Below are 22,001 nucleotides of genomic sequence, written 5' to 3'. Positions count from 1 at the left end.
CAGCAGTGCCTCACAGAGCCCAGGGTCAGCTGCTCCATACAGAACTGCTGCTTTGAAATGCTGGGTGGAGCCCAGGATCAGCAAGGCATTTCAAAGTGACAGAGCCGCTTGGAGCCCGGAGTCAGCTGGGGAATGACCCCTGGCTCCATGCAGCATGCCAGCTTTGAAAAGTACAAGAGTCCCCAACAACTGGGAGTCCCAGTGAGGACTCTTGTACATTTCAAAGCTGGCACACTGCATGGAGCCTAGAACCAGCAGGGGATTCAGAGTCCCCCGCTGAACCCAGGCTCCATGTGGCACTTCTGCTTTGAAATGCACAACAGCCCCCTGCTGGGGCTCTTGTGCATTTAAAAGAGGAAGCGCCTGCATGGAGACCCGCAGCAGCAGCACTTTCCGTTGGCCCTGGGCACCACGTAGTGTTCCAATTTTGAAATGCACAAGAGCCCCTGCTAGGGTTCTTGTGCATTTCAAAGGCAAAACGCGGAAGTGCTTATCGACTATTCAACTAGCAAATTCCAATTCCATCGACTACTCAACTAGCAAATTAATCACTACTTAACATCCCTAGTAAGGGCTATAAGGAGATTTTTAAATACTTTAGGAATAAAAGGAATCCAGATAATGGTATTGGCCCATGATTAGATGAGAATGTCAAAATTATCAACAATGCAAAAAAGGGAGCGGTGCTCAGTAAATATTTCTGATCTGTATTGAAAGAAAAAACAGATAATAGCCATAATATATCAGACCAACGGTCCATCTACAGGCCTGTATGCAGGAATTTCTGTGGGGGGGAGGGTGCAAGCTGTGGAAGGGGCTCATCGCTGCCTCTCCCCGTGGCCCAGCTCTACCCCGGCCTTGCTCCTGGGTGACGAAAGGAGAAAAATCAGCCCCAGCTTTCACCAGCTGGCCAGAGCATGGAAGAGGAGGCTGGGGTAGCGTGCCTCCCTGCTTTCCCCGAGCCAGCCAGAGTACAGGGGAGGGAGGCTAGGGCAGCACCCATCTTTGTGCACTTCCCTGCTTTCCCCCAGCTGGCCAGAGCATGGGGGAGGGAGGCTGGGACAATGTGCCGCCCCTGCCATCCCTAGATCAGACAGAATCAGACCCAGGGTGGTCCACGAAGGCTCATGTGGGGTGTGTTTGCACCCTTCACTCACACTCCTGCGTACAGGCCTGATCTAGCCCACCCTCCTGTCTTCCAAAAGTGGCCAAAGCCAAATGCTTTAATGGCATGAATAGAACAGGGCAATTATCAAGTGACCCATCTCCTGCCATCCAGTCCTAGCTTCTGCTAGTCAGAGATGTAGGGACACCCAGAGGATGGGCTTGCATTCTTCATTATCCTGGCAAATAGACATTGATGGACCAATCCTCCCTGAACTTACCTAATTCTTTTTTAAACTCGCTTACATTTTTGGCCTTCATAACACCCCATGCCAATGAGTTCTACAGTGCTGCCTTTTGTTTGTTTTAAACATGTTATTTATTAATTTCACTGGGTGATCCCTGGTTGTGTTATGTGAAGGGAAACCTATCACTTCCTTATTCACGTTCTTCATAACGTTCGTGATTTTATTGACTCCTATCATATTACCTGCTCACTTAGTCTTCTTTCTAAATTGAACCAAACTAAATGACTGGGAAACAAAATGGCAAAAAAAATTTAATGTGGATAAATGTAAAGTAATGCACATTGGAAAAAATAACCCCAACTATACATATAATATGATGGGGGCTAATTTAGCTACAACTAATCAGGAAAGAGACCTTGGAGTCATCGTGGATAGTCTGAAGATGTCCATGCAGTGTGATGCGGCAGTCAAAAAAGCAAACAGGATGTTAGGAATCATTAAAAAAGGGATAGAGAATAAGATAGAGAATAAGACAGAGAATATCTTAGTGCCCTTATACAAATCCATGGTAAGCCCACACCTTGAATACTGCGTACGGATGTGATGGTTTCATCTAAAAAAATATATACTGGCATTAGAAAAAGTTCAGAGAAGGGCAACTTAAATGATTTTTTCCTACATGCATCACTTTGCACTTAACATTTAATTTTATCTGCCATTTTGTTGTTCACCAAGTTTTGTGAAATCCTTTCGTAACTCTTCATAGTCAACTTTGGACTTCACTGTCTTGAATAATTTAACATCAGCAGCAAACTTTGCCACCTCACTGTGTATTCCCTTTTCCAGATCATATACGAATACATTGAATAGTACAATTCTCTGTACAGAGCCTTGAGGGACCCTGCTATTTACCTCTTTCTATTATGACAGTCTCATCATGTAGGAGTAACACACTTTCCATTCCACTGATATCTCTGGAGGATGTTAACAAAAGGCAGGGTTACTGACCTATAGTTCACAGGTTCATTCAGCTATGTGGTCCCTATCTGTGTATTACACCCAGGTATGCATACATTCCATAAGCAGAAGGCCAGATATTTGTAGCCAGCAGCGTGTGTTAGTTCACACATGCACAGTGGTTCTCCTCATGCTCTAACCCAAATGCATAAATGAAGGTGTGGACTGACACCTCTCCAGTTCCTTCTCTTACTGCAAATCAAACCAAGTCTTCAGCAGAGGAGGAGGAGAAGAGCAGGGAATGGCATACAGATAGGTAGAGCTCTGGGCAGATAGAAATGTCTTATCTGTGTGTATCCTCATTTGCGGGCAGACAGACATTGGGATCTGCAGAGCTCTACTCCAAGAGCCACCATGGCCAATAGAGAGGAACATGGTCCCGGTTCCATCTAGGAGCCAACGCCATGCACCAGAAGCTCATCAAGGCAGCGTAGTGGCACTATCCCTGGGCACAGTGTCTCCTGTACTGAAGAGACTAGACTCAAAGGGTAAGTCTTCAAAGCTATTCTAGACCACCCCAGGGAACCCTGAAAAGAGCAGCCACAACTCACATTCATGACAACAGCTGTTGCAACTGATCTAGAGGCAATATCAGTTGCAGCTACTGCTGCCATGTTTTTATCACCTGCCTCTGTTCCTCTTGGAATTTGTCCCTGTCCTGATGGCAAAGTTGCTTTTTCAGTTCCTCATGGCATGATCTGTGAAATCAACTTTGGCTTTCAGGGCCTGGAAGCAGCAATTCTCAATTGGTGGGAGGTAGATGAGAAAACCTGCAATTCCAGAACATCAAGACCTTTACCACCTGTGTCAGATGGTGTTAACCTCGGGTGCTAGAAATCCGTATCATTGCATGGCTGCCTGCACCAGCAAGGAATTCTGTGCCAGGTGAAGTAAACAGGAATTCTGCCCCTTTCACTGGGACCAAATAATGATTTTCTACTCCTTTGGAAGTAGGGCATGAGAGCCAGACATACGAAAGACTGTCCTAGCAGGTCCCAGAATGACTGAGAACTGCCTTACTAGAGTCAGAGAGGTGGAGGATATCCACAACATAAGAAAGGCCACACCGGGTCAGACCAAAGGTCCATCTAGCCCAGTATCCCATCTGCTGACAGTGGCCAATACCAGATGCCCCGGAGGGAGGGAACACAACAGGTAATCCTCACATGATCCCTCCCGGCACCCACCTCCAGAGAAACAGAGGATAAGGATACCATTCCCACTCATCCTGGCTAGTAGCCATTGATGGACCTAACCTCCATGAATCTATCTAGCACTTTTTTAAAATTCTGTTAAAGTTCTAGCCTTCACCACATCCTCTGGCAAGGAGTTTCATGGATTGACTGTGTGCTGAGGGAAAAAAAACAAAACTTCCTTTTGTTTTCAACTTACTGCCTACTAATTTCATTTGGTGACCCCTAGTTCTTTTATTGTGGGAGTAAGTAAATAATTTTTCCTTGTTCACTTTTTCCACTCCCGTCATGATTTTATAGTCCTCTATCATATCCCCCCCTTAGTCTCCTCTTTTCTAAGATGACAAGTCCAAATCTTTTTAATCTCTCTTCACATGGGACCCATTCCAAACCCCTCATTATTTTTGTTGCCCTTTACTGAACCTTTTCCAATGCCAATATATCTTTTTTGACATGAGGCAACCACATCTGTATGCAGTATTCAAGATGTGGGCATACCATGGTTTTATATAAAGGCAATAAGAAATATTCTGTCTTATTTTCTATCCCTTTTTCAATTACTCCAAACATTCTATTTGCTTTTTTGACTGCCACTGTACACTGAGTGGATGTTCTCAGAGAAGTATCCACAATGACTCTAAAATCTCTCTCGAGTAGCTGTAGCCAAACTAGTCCCAATCATATTGTGTATATATAGGTGAGATTATGTTTTCCAATGTGCATTACTTTACATTTATCAACATGAAATTTAATTTGCCATTTTGTTGCCCAATCACTTAGTTTGGTGATATCTTTTTTGAAGCTCTTCACAGTCTGCTTTTGTCTTAAGTATCTTGAGCACTTTGGGATCATCTGCAAATTTTGCCACCTCACTGTTTGCCCCTTTCTCTAGATCATTTATAAATAAGTTGAATAGGATGGATCCCAGGATATACCTTTAGGGGACCCCAATAGTTACCTCTCTCCACTCTGAAAATTTACCATTTATTCCCACACTTTGTTTCCTGTCTTTTAACCAATTATCAATCCACAAAAGGACCTTCCCTATTATCCCATGACAACCTGAGAGCCTTTGCTGAGGGACCTTGTCAAAGGCTTTCTGAAAAATCTAAGCAGACTATATCCACTGGATCCCCCTTGTTGACCCCTTCAAAGAACTCTAGCAGAATAGTAAGGCATGGAAATCATGTTGACTTTTCTCCAACAAATTATATTCATCCATGTGTCTGACAATTTTATTTTTTACTATAGTTCCAACTAATTTGCCCGGTACAGACGTTAGACTTACCGGTCTGTAATTGCCAGGATGACCTCTAAAGCCCTTTTTAAATACTGGCATCACATTAGCTATCTTCCAATCATTAGCTACGGAAGCTGATTTAAAGACTAGGTTACAAACCATAGTTAATAGTTCCACAATTTCCCATTTGCGTTCTTTCAGAACACTTGGGTGAATGCCATCTGGTCCCAGTGACTTGTTACTGTTAAGTTTATCAATTTATTCCAAAACCTCCTCTGACGACACCTCAGTCTAGGACAGCCGTGGCCAACCTGCGGCCCCTTGTGGGTTCCAGGACCAGCTGCTCCAAGAAGGAGTCATTTAAGGCATCAAGAAATTTTATCTCTGCATCCCATCCTGAGGCGACGTGTGTCCAGTCAATATGGGGATAGTTGAAATCCCCCACTATTATTGAATGTTTAAACTTGATAGCCTCTCTAATCTCCCTTAGCATTTCATAGTCACTATCACTGTCCTGATCAGGTGGTCGATGATATATCCCTACTGCTATATTCTTATTATTGGAGCATGGAATTACTATCCAAAGAGAGTCTATGGAACATTTTGGCTCATTTAAGATTTTTCACTTCATTTGATTCTACATTTTCTTTCACATATAGTGCCACTCCCACACCAGCATGACCTATTCTGTCCTTCTGATATAGTTTGTACCTGGTATGACTGTGTCCCATTGATTGTCCTCATTCCACCAAGTTTCCATGATGCCTATTATATCAATATCCTCCTTTAAAACTAGGCACTCTAGTTCACCTATTTTACTATTTAGACTTCTAGCATTTGTGCATAAGCAGTTTAATAATTTGTCACTATTTATCTGTCTGCCATTTCTTGATGTGTTACTCTTTTTCATTTGATTGTGTCTCATCTGATCTGACCCATTCTTCCATCCTCTCCTCCTGAACAGCTCTATTAATAGAACCTCCCCTAATACTTCTATTAATAGCACCTGTATTAACAGAACCTTACCTAACAGATGTCTCAGTCCAATCCATGTGCTCCTCCACACCAGTCAGCTTTCCCCCTATGATGTGTGTCATGGAACCCCATAAGAGATATCTGGAGGTTGATCGTGACCCTGTGTACCAAATCCTGGTGTTGCCTGTGTTCATTCTCATCCAAGTAAGGGGACCACCAGTCAGTACAGTTGGATCTGGTTCAATTATCTCTGACAGAGCCTATTATTACTGGCTAAGGGAAAATGACTGGTGTGATTTCTGCATGATTCCGGGATGCCTAGGATACAGCTCTCCAGGGCTCACAATAAGGCTAATTGATGGGCTGACTGGCTGGGGATGTCCTCCCAGGGACTTAAAGCCATTAGTCCCTCTGGTAGTCAAATCTGATAAGAGAACAGTTCCAAGTCCCTCCTAAATGATCTATCTAGGTTGGTCTCTCTCCAAGGGGGAGAGTGCCTATCTGGTAATGTGTTCACTTTTTTCATTGTATTCCTTTGGTATATATGGTCATGCCAATTCTCTTCCAGAATATGATCTGAGGAAGTGGGTCTGGCCCACGAAAGCTCATCACCTATTAAACCATCATGTTAGTCTTTAAAGTGCTACATAGCTTTTCCTTTTGTTTTATCTGGTACGTGACATTCCTCTGATGAGGAAGTGAGCTCATGTGCTATGTATCATACCACCAGTATCAGCAGAGGAATGTTCCAGCTTGCACTAGTAGTGGAGGTGAATCTACAGTGATCCCTTTGCAGCTAAGGAGCAACAGGGGCAGAAAATGGTGGGGAGGGGTGCATAGCTGAGGATGTTTCTGGGGAGGAGTCTGACACCCCCCACCCCAACTGCTCCAAGCAGCGGAAAAGAACAGTTACTTACCTGAAGCAAAATGCAGGACAATGTAGCACTTTAAAGACTAACAAGATGGTTTATTAGATGATGAGTTTTCGTGGGCCAGACCCACTTCCTCAGATCAAATAGTGGAAGAAAGTAGTCACAACCATATACTACTTTCTTCCACTATTTGATCTGAGGAAGTGGGTCTGGCCCACGAAAGCTCATCATCTAATAAACCATCTTGTTAGTTTTTAAAGTGCTACATTGTCCTGCATTTTGCTTCAGCTACCCCAGACTAACACGGCTACATTTCTATCACTAGTTACTTACCTGTAACTGTTGTTCTTCAAGATATGTTGCTCATGTCCATTCGAATTAGGTGTGCACACCACGTGCACCACGTCTTCCGGAGTGTTTTCCCTAGCAGTACCTGTAGCGCCAGCAGGGCACCCCCTGAAGTGGCACCACCATGGCGGGGCATAAGTACCCCTGCCAGCGCTGCCCCCACCTCAGTTTCTTCTTGCCGGATGCTCCGACAAAGGGGAGGTAAGGGGGGAGTCAAATGGACATGAGCAACACATCTCAAACAACAACAGTTACAGGTAAGTAACCATTCTTTTCTTCTTCGAGTGGTTGCTCATGTCCATTCGAATTAGGTGACTTCCAAGCCAACCCCACTTCAAGGAGGAGGGGTCAGAGCACTCAGAAAGAGAAGTCCATGAAAGTTGAACAATCCAAAGAAATTTATTCAACCAAGCGAACACAGAAAACCGTAGAAAGTGCAATGCGACACAGATAAACGTATTTACAAAACAGAGCTGAGCACTGCAGAGCCCACCCCTGCGTCCTCCCTGGCCTGCTGTGCCAGCGCGTAGTGTGCCGTAAAGGTATGGAGTGACGACCACGTGGCCGCCCTGCAGATTTCAGTGATTGGAACCTGCGCCCCCAAAAGCTACAGAGGACACCTGCGCCCTGGTGGAATGTGCTGTAACCCAGGGCGGGACCTTCCCGGCCAAGGCATAACACTCCCTGATACATCCTGTGACCCAGTTGGACAACCTCTGGGTCGATACGGGGAGCCCTTTCATCCTGTCAACGACAGCGATAAACAATTGTGTGAACTTGCGAAAGGGTTTAGTCCTATCAATATAAAAAGCTAGCGCACGTCTAGCGTCCAGGGAATGGAGCACTTGCTCCTTAGGGGAGGATTGGGCTTTGGAAAGAAAACCAGGAGGTCAATTTCTTGGGACAAATGGAATGGTGACACCACCTTGGGGAGAAAGGCCGGGTGAGGGCGGAGCCTCACATTATTGTCAGAAACCACTAGGTAGGGCGGGTTTACAGTTAACGCCCTCAGCTCGGAGACCCTGCGAGCCGACATAATAGCTACAATGAATGCAACCTTCATAGAGAGGTGCTTCAAAGAACACGTGGCCAGCGGCTCAAAGGGGGGGGCAACACAAGTCTAGACAACATGAGGTTGAGGTCCCAAGCGGGGAGAGGGGGTCTAACCGAGGGATACAACTTATCCAAACCCTTCAGGAACCTTTTAACCACAGGGTCAGAAAACGGAGAAACTCCTGCCGAACCAACATGGAAGGTGGAGAGAGATGCCACATGGACTTTGATAGAGGTAGAGAGGCCACAGGACCTAAGTTCAAAAAGGTAGTCCAGAATGGATGGGACGGGTGCACTCCCCTTCTGGACACCCAAGATGAGAACCACCACAACTTGGCTGCGTACAACCGCCTGGTAGACGGTTTCCTACTACTTAGGAGCACCATCTGTACCTCCTGGGAACATTCCCCTTCTGGTTGGGTCAGCCCCAGATAAACCAGGCCGTCAGGTGGAGAGAGCCGAGATTCGGGTGAACGAAGGTTCCCCCGTCCCAAGCTGGCGGGAGCGTTATAGGCTCCTCGCTGCGCATGTCCACCAGTATAGGGAACCAGAACTGTCTGGGCCACGGAGGGGTTACCGGGGGCTGAAGGTCTTGACCCTGGTCAGAACCCTGGGAATTAGGGGAAATGGAGGGAAAGCGTAGAGGATGCCCGCCGGCCACATCACCATCATGGCATCCCCCTGGAGTGTTTCCCCAGCCCGAACAGGGAGCAGTAACTCTGACACTTGGTATTGCGTGCCGAGGCAAACAGGTCTAGTAGGGGACAGCCCCACCTGTGGAAGATCTGACGAAGAGCCGAGTCCTTGAGACACCACTCGTGGGCTCCGAAGGACCTGCTCAGAGCATTGGCCAGCACATTTTTGCACCCTGGCAGGTACTCTAGTCGTGCTCTACGCACAGGTCCCAAAGGCACAGGGCCTCGCGGCAGAGGCGAGGCAACCGGGCTCCCCCCTGCCTGTTGAAGTAAAAGACAGCTGCCATGTTGTCCAGGCAGACCAGGACAGAGCAGCGAGAGAGCTTCGACAGGAAGGTCTCGCACGCTCTCGACTGCCCTGAGCTCCCGGACATTTATGTGCAGAGCCTGCTCTGCAGGGGACCAGAGACCCTGGGTCCTGTGACACCCCGGGTGTGCTCCCCAACCCAGGTCTGAGGCATCTGTGACCAGAGTGAGCGAGGGGGGAAGGTACGGTGAAGGGGACCCCACTGAACACCACCGCCTCCTGAGTCCACCATTGTAAGGAGGCTATCACCTCCGGAGTCACTGTGAGAATCATGTCCCAGAGACCCCTGGACTGGTTGAATGCCTTTGCCAACCAGGTCTGCAGAGGCCTGAGCCTCATTCAAGCATGGCATACCACATACGTACACGCCACCATGTGACCCAGCAACCTTGAGCAGACCCGAGCGGTTGTGATAGGGAACCGAGTTAATTCGGAGACCAGCTCCACTATGGACAGGAACCTGGTTCTGGGGAGAAATATTCTCGCCACCCTGGTGTCCAGGAGAGCACCTACGAATTCGAGGTGCTGAGAGGGAGTCAACGATGACTTTTCCTCATTTAGCATGAGTCCCAGCCTTACAAAGAGGGCCCTTGTGAGGGACACGTGGGCTTCCACTTGTTCATAGGAACGACCATGAATTAGCCAGTCATCCAGGTACAGAAACACGTGTACCCCTTTTTTGCGGAGGAATGCCGCTACAAATGCCATGCATTTTGTAAAGACTCTTGGTGCTGTTGAAAGGCCAAATAAGAGCACTATAAATTGAAAGTAGCATCAGGAAATAAAAAACAGAGAAACCTTCTGTGGCTGGGTCTTATTGCGACATGGAAGTAAGCGTCCTTGAGATCGAGAGTTACGTATCAGTCTCCTAACTGTAGAACTGGAATGACAGAGGCCAGGGTTACCATTCTGAACTTGGATTTCACAACTGCCTTGTTGAGGTCCCTGAGATCTAAGATGGGACGGACCCTGTCCTTGGGTTTCAGGACAATGGAATATCGGGAGTAAAACCCCTTGTCCTCCAGATGTAAAGGGACCCTCTCCACAGCTCCCTTTTGGAGGAGCGCCAATACCTCCTGGCGGAGCGTGCCTTCCTGAGAAGTGTCCCTGAAAAAGGAAGGAGTGGGCGGTTTGGAAGAGGGTGAACCCAGAAAAGGGATGGCATAGCCACTCCTGATTATCCTTAGGACCCACGCGTCGGTTGTGATTTCTGCCCAGGCCTGAGCAAAGCGGGATAACCTGGCCCTAAACGGGGGGCCAGGGTGGGAGGCTGGTGCGCGACTCTCTAGCAGCCCGTTAAAATTGATGCTTGTGCTGCTGGGAGGGACCCTGACCAACCCCACGGGGGTTGTCCCCTCTCGGGCGACGTCGACAACCCCTTGTGGATGAAGGGCCCGCAGCCACCCCTGCATCCCTACCGGGAGCACGAATACGGCATCTCCAGTATTCCCCACGGGGGACCTGGGACTGCAGTCTCCCCTGCTGTCTGTAGGGCAGCTGATGACACTGAGGAGCCGGCGTGTGAATCCCCAAGGACCGAAGGGTAGACCTCGTGTCCTTAAGTGTATGGAGCCTGGAGTCCGTGTGCTCCGAAAAAAAGGCTTTCCTGTCAAACAGCAGGTCTTGGATCGTAGTTTGGACGTCCGGAGATATTCCAGACACCTGCAGCCAGGCACCACAGCGCATAACCACACCTGACGCCATGGTGCGGGCTGCAGAGTCGACAGGAGGGCCGTGCGGACGATGGTTTTGCCCTCAGAGGTCATGGCCGCAGACTCCTGATGGGCCTCGGCAGGCAGCTTGTCCTTAAACTTATCCACGGCCTGCCTGGTATTAAAAGCATAACGACTCAGCATCGCTTGCTGATTAGCAATGGGGAGTTGCACCCCCCGGGTGGCATACACCTTACAGCCCATCAGGTCAAGATGCTTGGGCTCCCTAGCTTTCGGGGACGGCCCCGGCTGGGGAAGCTTCTCCCTTTGGGCTGCAGCCTGAACGACCAAGGACCCCGGGACAGGTTGGGAATACAGGTGTTCGTGCACCGACTGGGGAACGTAGTAGCGCCTCTCAACTTCTTTTAAGGTAGGGGTCAGGGTCGCCGGTGTCTGCCACAGGGCATTGGTAATTTTGGCCATGGTCTTATTAAGTGGCAAAGTGAAACGGGCGGGCGCATCGTCAGAGAGGATGTCAATCATGGGGTCCGTGTTCTCCACTACTGGCTCCACAGGGACACCCAGATTGCAGGCCAGACGCCTAAGCAGCTCCTGATGTGCTTGGGCATCCATAGTAGGCAGCGCCGGTGCAGGATCTGCCAAGGCTTCATCAGGAGACGATGATGATGATGACTCCTGGATTGGTGCCGGGGCCAGCGTAGGAACCGGCTGAGGCGCCGGCTGGGCAGGCGGTACCGCTTGTGGAAGCAACTCTGGTACCGAGGCCTGTAGCTCAGCCGCGGCATCCGAAGTAAGCGACCTCTGGGGGGAAGGAGAGGGTCACGACAGCGACGCCGATGGTTGCGTTCGGCGACCCAAGGCTCCTGACACCACAGAGGAGAGCACAGGCTCCTGCCACTGGTGCTAAGCCCACGGGGTCCAGAAGGGCCACTGCGGTTGGGGCGGCCAAGTCTGCTGCACCCGCAAACGATCGGTGCCGGGAACAGGATCTATGAGCCGAGGAAGCTTCCGAGGACTCCGACCTGAACGATGCCGCATCAGAATCCAATGAGTAATCAGACTCCAGCCAGGAAGGCGCAGAAGACGAATGTCCTGTCACTGATGGAGGGGCAAGCCTAACCATGGACTCGGGTTTGCCCGCGTGCGTCCAATGAGGGCGTGCTGGCACCGGGAAGACCGGTCCTGGTGCCGGTTCCGTTAGCGGTGCCTGTTGCAGCACCAGGAGAACAGGTCCCTGTGCCAGGAGTGGAGTCGGTTGTGGCACCGGGAAAACCGGTCCCGGTGCCAGGAATGGAGTTCGTGCCGGAGGGACAAGCCCCAGTGCCCAGGGTGAAACCGGTTGCAGCACCGGTCCCGGTGCCAACACGGAGCATGGCTGCGTTGCCGAAGCTGGTACCGTTTGGGAGACGAACCCCGAAGAAGCCGATGTCACCGTCAATGGTGGTACCAACAAGGTCCAGAGGGTCGATGCCGGTGCCTACGACGGTGCCAAAACATTATCAGTGCTGAAGAGGCTGATGCTGAAGGGCCTGGTGCCGACGACTGGAACAGCACCCCTGGAAAGCTGCTCAGCACCGGCGTTGATGACGACGGTGCCGTAGATGTTTCCAGAAGGCCAGAGTGGTATGGCACCGGTGCAGCCAAAACAGGGTCTGGGAGAGGTCCCAGCACCGAGGAAGATCGAGCCCAGTCGGGTGCCGGGTGAAGCCTGGCGGCCTGTGTCGAGACCGGCACCAATGAGGAGGCAGGCGGTACTGGTCCCACAGGGGACGGTCCTGCTTCAAAAGTGGCCGGAGCCATCTGGTCATGCCGGTGCGGAGGCAAAGCCAGAAGTCAACACAGCCTCCAGCATAGGCGACCTCGACCCTTCCGCCTCAACCGAAGGGCGATGCGAGGGTAGTTGCCCTGGCGATGCGAGGGTAGTTGCGATGCGAGGGTAGTTGCGATGCGAGGGTAGTTGCCCTGGACTGGACGGACGTCCCGCTTACTTACGTCGCACCATGGAGGATGAGGACGTGTGCACTGGTGACTCAGCATCGCGGTGTAGGCTTGGATTTCTGGCTCAGAGACCTAGCACGAGACTTCTTGACCTCTTCGGTGCCAGAGCGTGAGAGCGGTGCCGGGCCCTCGACACCGAGGCCCGGCCTCGGGATGGAGCATCTCGCGTGGATGCCAGTGCACTGTGCACCGCAGAGTGCCCAGCTGGTGCTAGCTGTAAAGCCGCCTACATGAGACGTTTTAGACGAGAGTCTCTCTCCCTTTTAGTGCGTGGCTTAAAAGACTTGCAGATCTTACAGGCGTCTGTTAGATGGTCCTCACCCAGACACTTCAGACAACTGTCGTGAGGGTTTCCTTTGAGCATGAAATTTGCACAGACAGTGCACGCCTTAAAGCCTTGCGGCCCTAGCATTCCTCACCCCCAAAGAGGGAGAAGGAAAAAACAAAGAGACATTAACTATCTAATTAATTGAACTATTTAGAACTATCTACAATGCTAAGAGAAACGGGAACCATTAACTGATGTAAGAGAGAGACACGCTCCAACGACCATCACGGGCGGTAAGAAGGAACTGAGGTGGGGCAGCGCTGGCAGGGGTACTTATGCCCCGCCATGGTGGCGCCATTCCAGGGGGCGCCCTGCAGGCGCTACGGGTACCACTAGGGAAAATGCTCCGGAAGACGCAGTGCACGCAGTGCGCACACCTAATTCAAATGGACATGAGCAACCACTCGAAGAAGAACTCCTCCCATCACGCACCACCTCCCAGGACTAGCTGAGCCTTGTGCAGAGTAGCAGCCACTGGTCAGGATGTCCCCAGTTACTGCCCCCCTCCCTCCCGCCCTCCCGATTTGTCTCTCTTCCAGCTGCTCCAGGGACATAGAATGGCATGCCTGCACTGCTGGGGCAGGGAATGCAACAGCTCTTGGTTTCCCTTTGCTTTCCCATTCAATGTCATTTTTCTGTGAGGGAAGCCAAGAAATCTGCACATGTGCAGTGGCACAGAAATCCCCCCAAGCATAATATATGCATGAGAAGAATGTTTCTTTTTTCCCCTCCTGGCATCACTACAAACAAGAGTTAAGTTGTTTGGGAACCTGACAACAAAGGCCTGGCTGGGATGATTTAGCTGGAGTTGGCCCTGCTTTGAGTACGGAGTCGGACTAGATGACTTCCTGAAGCAGGGGTCTCAAATTCAATTTACTTTAGGGCCAATGCCAGTCCTCAAATCCAACCAGTGGGCCAGCGGGAATCCCTTCTGACAGGGTTCCAGGGAGGAGGGCAGGAGTCTCGGCACATTCCCCACGACACACACATCTCCTTTCCTTGCCTTGTAAATTGAAATCCCCCCGTATGCCACCACCAGTAGTGCAGCAGGGCTAGAGCAGCATCTGGTCACTGATGGCACGTCCCTGTAGTCTGGGGGAAGTGTGTGCAGAGCCGTTCCTTCGGGGGGGTCCTGTGACAGCTGCTCCAACTGTACTGTGGACGGGATGGTCCCCCATAATCAGGTTAGCACAGTCACTATGCTTCGTCACAGCAGCACAAAGCAGAGCGCCCCAGCATGGACTGGCCTGGAAGGTGGCAGTGGAACAGAGGCTGCTGTGTCACTCTGCTTGAGGCAGCTCCCCCCACCTCAGCGAGTGCACGGGAGCCCAACCATGCTGCCGCCCCATGCCAGGCCCCCCAATAATTCCCCAAGGCTGCATTCCTCAGGGGAGGGGCTTGATGGAAGTGATATGATGTAGGGAGAGGGCAGAGCAGGGGTGGGAAGAGGCAGAGTATGGGTGGAGCATGGGCTGGGCTTGGGGGAAGGGTATGAATGCTCTTCAGGAACAGAGGGACTCACGGGTCAGCAGCCATGTGCAAGCCGGATTGTAGCACTGCTCAGACCACAGACGGCCCTCGGGCCATGAGTCCTAACATCTCTTCTAAACCTAGTCTTCTATGATTAATTGTGCATTTCCTTTCCAAGCATGTCAGTAAAGCTGATGAGCATAAGAAGCGAATTAGATTCATTTTGCTTTGGGCTTAGTTTCTAGCATGAATTCCATCTTCCCTACCTTTTGTTTCTTGCTTGTGCCAGGCTCCCCTTTGAGAATGCTGGGATCCATTGCTTCAATATCCTTCACCAAGAGGCCAAAAAGTTTATCATTGAAACTGAACACAAGCTGTGAACGGAGGGAAAGAAGAAAACAATTGATTCAACTTGTTAAAAAGACACTAGGACTTCGATGAGATAGGTTAGGAGGGACAGGAACAGGATTTAAGGGAGGACAAAATCTTAGTTGAAAAAGCATTAGCCCACTTCTGTCATAACTAATCAAGAAAATTAAAATCCTGGTCCACAGCACAAAGCATTTCACTTTCTCCAATTAAATTCTTCAAAGATGGACAAATTTAAATCTAGCCAACAGCTTTGTGTCTAATAAAACATCACATATGAAGCATCGGGGGTCAGAAAACCATTAACCTGTATTGTGAGGAGCAGATAGTTTTGAAACACCTCATCGGCAGATTAGTTTATTACAGAAGTGCTCTGAGGCTGTGATCCGCTGTCCCCTCTTCTGTATGGTGCCAAGCACAATGATAATACTTCACACACAACAAGGATTCCTAAAAGCCATTCTTTCCTGAGGGACAGAACTGATCTTTGGTCAAACACTTAGAACATTTAAACTGGTATCTTAAAATTATAAATGTTTTTAACTCTATGGCACCTTACACCTTAGGATCTCAAAGTGCTTTAAATGCAACAGATTAAGTCTCAAGACCTGCAAATGTTCCCATTTTTATTGCTGTGAAACTGAGGCACAAAGAGACTTTCCCACAGTCATACAAGAGTTACATCAAGTCTGAATCTGACCCAAAATCTATGGTCAAGTTAGCACCAGAACCCAAATGTCACAAGGTTTTGATTTTCTCTATGGGGAAGGCAGGCTTTGTATCACTTTACTTCGGTTGTCTCTACAGACAATGAAGCACTTCTTGTTATGGACCGTTTGACAGGCAGACACACCTTCTAATCAAAGTAAGGGAAATGCTGAGCAATACCAATAGTTTGATTAAACACTGCTTAATATTTCATAACACAGGACCTACCTATCTGTCATCTCAAGCGCTAGAGTTCGATGGAAGTATTGGATACTACACCAATGAATGCTCTCACCTGTTGTCCTACTGAGAAAGCCAGGTTGTTGAACTGCTGGATGAATTCAGCTGCCATCTTGTCTGTGTCATACGGGTTGGCATCAACGCTCTTCTTCTGCAAAAAGTCTATCTCGATGGTCATAGTGCCGATGCACTGCTTGGTCTTGTCAAAAGTGTATGGGGAAACTGGGGGAAAAAACCCACATATTTCAATGTGGTGAAATCCCAGTATAACCTTCACAGTGCACTTAACATGCTGTAAAACACCAGAGCAAATTGACCTTTACACTGAAAAGCATTATAGTCTGTGTTCCCACAAAGTTGCGCAGCAGCACAGCTTCAGAGGTAATTCATCAGCCCTGCCCAGTCAGACGCTCCATGCACAGAGCTGACTGACTGGGTGAGGCTGATGAAGCAACTGTGAAGCTGTGTTGCCATGCAGCTTAGAGGGAACACTCACTACAGTATATCTCGAACTTGGAATCAGAAAAAACTCTACTGTATGTAATGAAGAATCCCATTTCACTGCTTCCTAAAGCTTAAAATACACTTTTAATATTGAAGAATCATTTGTGATTGCATGGTGGGATTACATTAACAAACTTCCTGTGCTTTCGGAATGGTATTTAAATATTCACACAAGTAGCAGAAAATGCATAAAACGTGGGGGACACACCCGTGAAAAGGTTTGAATTAAATCCACAAAAACCATCTCTAGCGCTGTAGTACAACGTACTCGGATCATGCCTTTTCACCATGGGGTTTGAAGGAGGTCATTCCACATAGTCATCCTCTTTTCACAGAGGGCGGAACTGCCAACCACAAGGGACACACCTGGCTACCTGGTTCCAAGGGGAGAAATGAGTTTCAGACTAGAGCTCACAGAGCCTAAGAGCACACTCCTCGTCCTTCCCCTTCTCCCAACACCTCCTGGAATAACAGTGCTGGCAACTGTGCTGGAGATAATTATCAAGAGACCCTTCCCATGCACAAACGCAGATACACCCAGCAAATTGCAGGGAATCTGTTACCTATAGCAAAGCGATACAAGGAAGTGAAATGACCTTGTCTAGATTACAACCAATGGTTCCAGGATATCTATCTATTCCATACCTGATTTTCAGTACCAATACTTGGGTTCTGACAGTGCCTTACAAACACCTTTATTAGAGAATTCTTCTGGGCTCCTCCTCCCCAAACATCTCCCACTGTCCCCCAGCTTACTGCAGACATATAGCTCCTCTCTGCAGCAGGCAGTATGCAACAAGCAGCCACATCCACCCAGGACAAGTCCTCTCTTTAGCCAGGTGACTTTTTTAGCCAGGTGATTATTAGGCTCCTCTGCTCCCCACCTATCTGCCAACAGCTGCTTCTGATGTACTTAAACATTCTGGTATTACTATTTGAGCTTTTGGCTAGCTGTTCTTCAAACTCCTTTTTGGCTTTTCTTCTTATATTTTTTCACTTAATTTGACAAAGCGTAGGCTCCTTTCTATTTTCCGCACTAGGATTTGACTTCCACTTTTTAAAAGGTATCTTTTTATCTCTCACTGCTTCTTTTACTTGGTTGTTAAGCCACGGTGGCACTTTTTTGGTTCTCTTACTGTTTTTTGATTGGGGTGTACATTTAAGTTGGGCCTCTATTCTGGTGTCTTTGAAAAGTTTCCACGCAGCTTTCAGAGATTTCACTTTTTTCACTGTATCTTTTAATTTCTGTTTAACTTCCTTATTTTTGGTGTAGTTCCCCTTTCTGAAATTAAATGCTACAGTGTTGGGCTGCTGAGGGGTTTTTCCTACCACAGGGATGTTAAATTTTACTACATTATGATCACTATTTCTGGTTCTATTTACCTCTTGAACCAGATCCTGCGCTCCACCTAGGACTAAACCAAGAACAGCCTCTCCCCTTGTGGGTTTCAGAACCAGCAGCTCCAAGAAGCAGTCAGTTAAGATATAAATGTATCTACCTCCAACATATCTACCTCTCCCCCTAGCTTAGTGTCATTCCGCAAACCTGCCGAGGGTGCAATCCATCCCCTCATGCAGCTCATTAATAAACAAACATTTTGAACAACACCGGCCCTAGAACTGATCCTTGGGGCCCTCTGCTTGAAACCGACCGCCAACCTGACATCAAGCCATTGACCACTACCCTTTGGGCCTGACAATCTAGCCAGCTTTCTATACACTTTCCAGTCCATTTATCCAATCCATACTTCCTTAACTTGCTGGCAAGCATATCGTGGGAGACTGTACCAAAAGCTTTACTAAAGTCAAAGTATATCCCATCCACTGACTTCCCCATGTCCACAGAGCCAGTTACCTTGCCATAGAAGCTAATCAGGTTGGTCAGGCATGACTTGCCCTTCGTGAATCCATCTCCCCCACACATAGCCGAGTGCAGCAGTGTGGGAACTGACCTTGTTTGTGAAGACTGATGCAAAAACAGCCTTGAGTACTTCAGCATTTTTCCACAGCATCTGCTACTGGGTTGCATTCTTCATTCAATAAGGGTCCCACATTTTCTGACCTCCTTTTTGTGCTAACATACCTGTAAAAAACCCCTTTTTGTTACCCTTCACATCCCTTGCTAGTTGCAGCTCCAAATGCACTTTGGCTTTCCTGATTACACGCCTCCATGCTCAAGCAATATTTTTATGCTCCTCCCTAGTCAACTGTCCAAGTTTCCACTTCTTGTGAGCTTCCTTTTTGTGTTTAAGGTCACCAAAGATTTCTCTGTTAAGCCAAGCTAGTTGCCTGCCATATTGATTATTCTTTCTGCACACTGGGAAGGGTTTGTTTCTATGTCCTCAATTCGGCTTCTTGAAAATACAGCCACACTCTCCTGGATTCATTTCCCCTTCATATTAGTCTCCCAGAGAATCCTGCCTATCAGTTCCCTGAGGGAGGCAAAGTCTGCTTTTCTGAAATCCATATTCATATTCTACAGGTCTTTTCTTCCTTTTGTCAGGATCCTGAACTCAACCATCTCTTGGTTGCTGCTGCCCAGGTTGCCACCTACTTCTACTTCCCCAACCAATTCTTCCCTGTTTGTGAGCAGCAGACTCAAGAGGAATATGATCCCAAGTTGGTTCCTCCAGCACTTCCTCCAGGAATCTGTCCCCAACATTTTCCTACACTTACTGGATTGTCTGTGAGCTGCTATATTGTTCTCCCAGCAGATGTCAGGGTGACTGATGTCCCATATGAGAACCAGGGCCTGTGACCTGGAAACCTGGGTTAGAAAGAAAGCCTCATCTACCTCGTCCTCCAGGTCTGGAGGCCTGCAGCAGATGCCCACCACGACATCATTCTTGTAGCCTCTACTCAGATTTTTCTCTAGTTTCATATTAGAACTCTGAGCAATCACACTGCTCTTACATACGGTGCAACTTCTCCACCTTTCCCCGCCCCCACCGTCCTTCCTGAAAGGTTTAGATCCTTCCATGACTGCTCCAGCCACATGAGTTACCCCAACCAAGTCTTTGATATGCCTGTTAAGATGCTCTACCCTCTCTTCACTAGGTTGATCCTATCTCTTCCTACCAAATCCTCCTTCCTCGAACAACATCCCATGGCCACAATCCAAAACCCTCCCTCCAACATCCTTTTCAACCATGCATTTATCTCCTCAGTTTGATGGTCCCTACCTAGGAGGATGGAAGAGAACATAACTTAAGTTTCAAACTCCTTTATCCTTCTTCCCAGAGCCACGTAGTCTTCAGTGACCCCTTAAGGTCATTCTTGGCAGTATCACTGGTGCCCATTCAAGGGGTAGGGTGGGGTAGCAGTCTGATGGCTCGATCTTGGCAGACACTCAATCCCATCCTGAGTTATTGCTCCAAGCAAGCAGAACACTTCAAGTTTCTCAGTATGGACAGCAGATGGATAACTCCTTCCCCCTTAGGAGGGAGTCCCCAACCGTCACCATCCCTCTCCTTCCATTGAGTGGTGGTGGTTGTGGAACTCTCATCTCCAGGACTATGCATTCCAGGCCTTTTGGTTGATGGGGTCCCCTTCTGATTCTTTCCCTCAGATAATTCTTCCAAACCATTTTCTGCCCTCGTGCCTGTGCAGGAAACCTGAAAATGGTTTCTGACCTCTACCTGCAGTACATGAGCTTCTTCCGGAGGTCACATGCTGCCAATTTTCTTCCCCACTCTGCACTCCCCTCTCTGATTCTTCAGCAATCTGTGTCTGCAGAATTCTATCCAGAAAGTATTTATTTGCTCTAATACAATGCAAGGTTGATACTTGGCATCTGTATCCTTTAACCTTCTCTTCCCATATGGAAACTAGCTTGCACTTCATACAAAGTCACTTCTGTCCTCTGAAAGACAAACACGGCACACCCTTTTGGAGATCACAACAGGTGATCACTCTATCCATGACTATCCATGATGTCTTCCTTTCTAAGAGCCTCTTCAGATGTTTTATTTACTGCTCACAGAAGCCTGAAAGGCCAAAAAACTCTGTTGAAATGCTCCCCAGGCAAACTCCCTCTGCTTGCTTGTCCTCTCTTTGCCATCTATTTGTTATGTTAGATGTCCAATCACTACTACATTTTTCATGAAAACAAATGTCATTTAGCTCATCTTCCATTTCCATTTTTGAGCAAGGTTAGTTTTCCATCCCTCATTTTTAAAAGTTCTCTGAAAATCACCATTCCAAATTAGAGAAGTTGAACATTAGGAAAGGAGACGTTGCATCAGGGTTGGACTGAGAAGCTCCAAGAATGAAAATACTGGACAATCACTGATTTACAGTGCAGACTGCATGGTTCTGTTAACCCAACTCCAGTTTACAGATGATCCTAACAACAATGCCACTGATTCAAACAGAGCTACTCCAGGGACAAACTTGCCCCAACGTATTTTTTACAAACAAATTATTTTTAACTGGCTGAAAATTATTTTTTTGTATTTATCAATGAATAAGAGCCAGCTACCCATCAATCTAGATATGTGTTGACCAAACACACTGGTCTAATCAATCTTGAAGCAGAACAGATTTCTACATTTAATGTAACCACAAAGTCATTAAATGTATGACAGTGTTTAGCTACTACAATGTTATTTATGTCATGTCAGAAGATTAACATTGACTGAATCATTCTCTCCGATGCATGTCACATAAGATGCTCATTTCTAACCCATCTTAAAGGTGCAGAACACCTGCTGTTCTCTATGATCTACTAGCTGAATTCTAGCCAGCTGGGAGACTACAATACTGTCACTTATCCAGTTATCCATAACAATGTTGCTTTTTAAAAGCCAATGCATTATATTGAGATGAGAAAGGGAATCAATCATCTGCTCCCACCTTGCTTCTTTGTGAGTCACACAATTTTTCACCCTATTCAATGGAAAGGATGGAGTAAGCAGTTAAGAGTTGCCAATTAAAGATTTAACCCATATTATTATGGGCAAAAGATTGAATGGAACTTTAAACATCAAATTCAGATCTGTTTCTCCTGGGAGTGGGGGGAAACTGGAAAAGATAGGACTTTTCCCCCTGTTACTTACTCAATTTAAAATTAAATTAACCTGTCTTTGCTTCCTCTACCTGCAGCATGCCACTCCCCCCTCCCCCAAAAAAACTTACTGAGTGGTACACCCTGGAAGGCCTTCCTGTTTGCCTCCACTGTCCACCTGAACTCCCAGACCAAAACCTAATTGCTTGCATCAACTTAAAACCCAATTCTTGTACTGAGATCTGCTAACTTTTATATATAAAAAGATTCCCACTGAAGACAATGGTGTCTTCATAGAAGTGTTTAGAAGCTGAAATAATGGATCCCACTACAGGACTGAAAACGGGGACGGATTAACCATTAGGTTAATAGGGCTATATTCTTTGCCCCCCCCCTATTGATTAGGTAGGTCTTCCTGGTCATGCAAGGGGCAAGGCTGGGAGAGAGAACTTGCTCACTCAGCCTTGCTGGAGCCTGGGAACTCCTGCCAGCAGGAAAGGCAAAGCAGCCCCCTAGGCTTACAAAGAGCTCAGCTAGCAGCCTGAGGCTGTAACTTTCAGAAACTTACTGTAAGCTGCAACTTTGTAACCTTTGTAACTCAGCCACTTTGTGACTTGCTCTAAACTGCATTCTCCCCTGAGTGAGTGAAAGAGA

The 22,001-nt window shown here is 47.9% G+C and overlaps 1 protein-coding gene across 3 annotated transcripts in view; it reads right to left on the bottom strand.

Annotated features, from left to right (window-relative positions):
- Positions 1–22,001, bottom strand: part of NSF (N-ethylmaleimide sensitive factor, vesicle fusing ATPase) — a 162,543-nt gene that overhangs the window by 100,060 nt on the left and 40,482 nt on the right. For all 3 annotated transcript variants that reach the window (XM_075911369.2, XM_075911370.2, XM_025181455.3), the window contains exons 5-6: positions 15,894–16,060; positions 14,788–14,895 (exon numbers count right to left, since the gene is read on the bottom strand). In XM_075911369.2, coding sequence (XP_075767484.1) covers positions 14,788–14,895; positions 15,894–16,060 — 275 coding nt within the window. The remainder of the gene's footprint in view (positions 1–14,787; positions 14,896–15,893; positions 16,061–22,001) is intronic.

This window comes from Pelodiscus sinensis, chromosome 29 (genome assembly GCF_052426305.1).
Source record: "Pelodiscus sinensis isolate ZL-2025 chromosome 29, ASM5242630v1, whole genome shotgun sequence".
NCBI classification, from domain to species: domain Eukaryota; kingdom Metazoa; phylum Chordata; order Testudines; family Trionychidae; genus Pelodiscus; species Pelodiscus sinensis.
The sequence above is the reverse complement of the archived record's forward strand: the minus strand, read 5'-3'. Positions and strand labels throughout refer to the sequence as shown.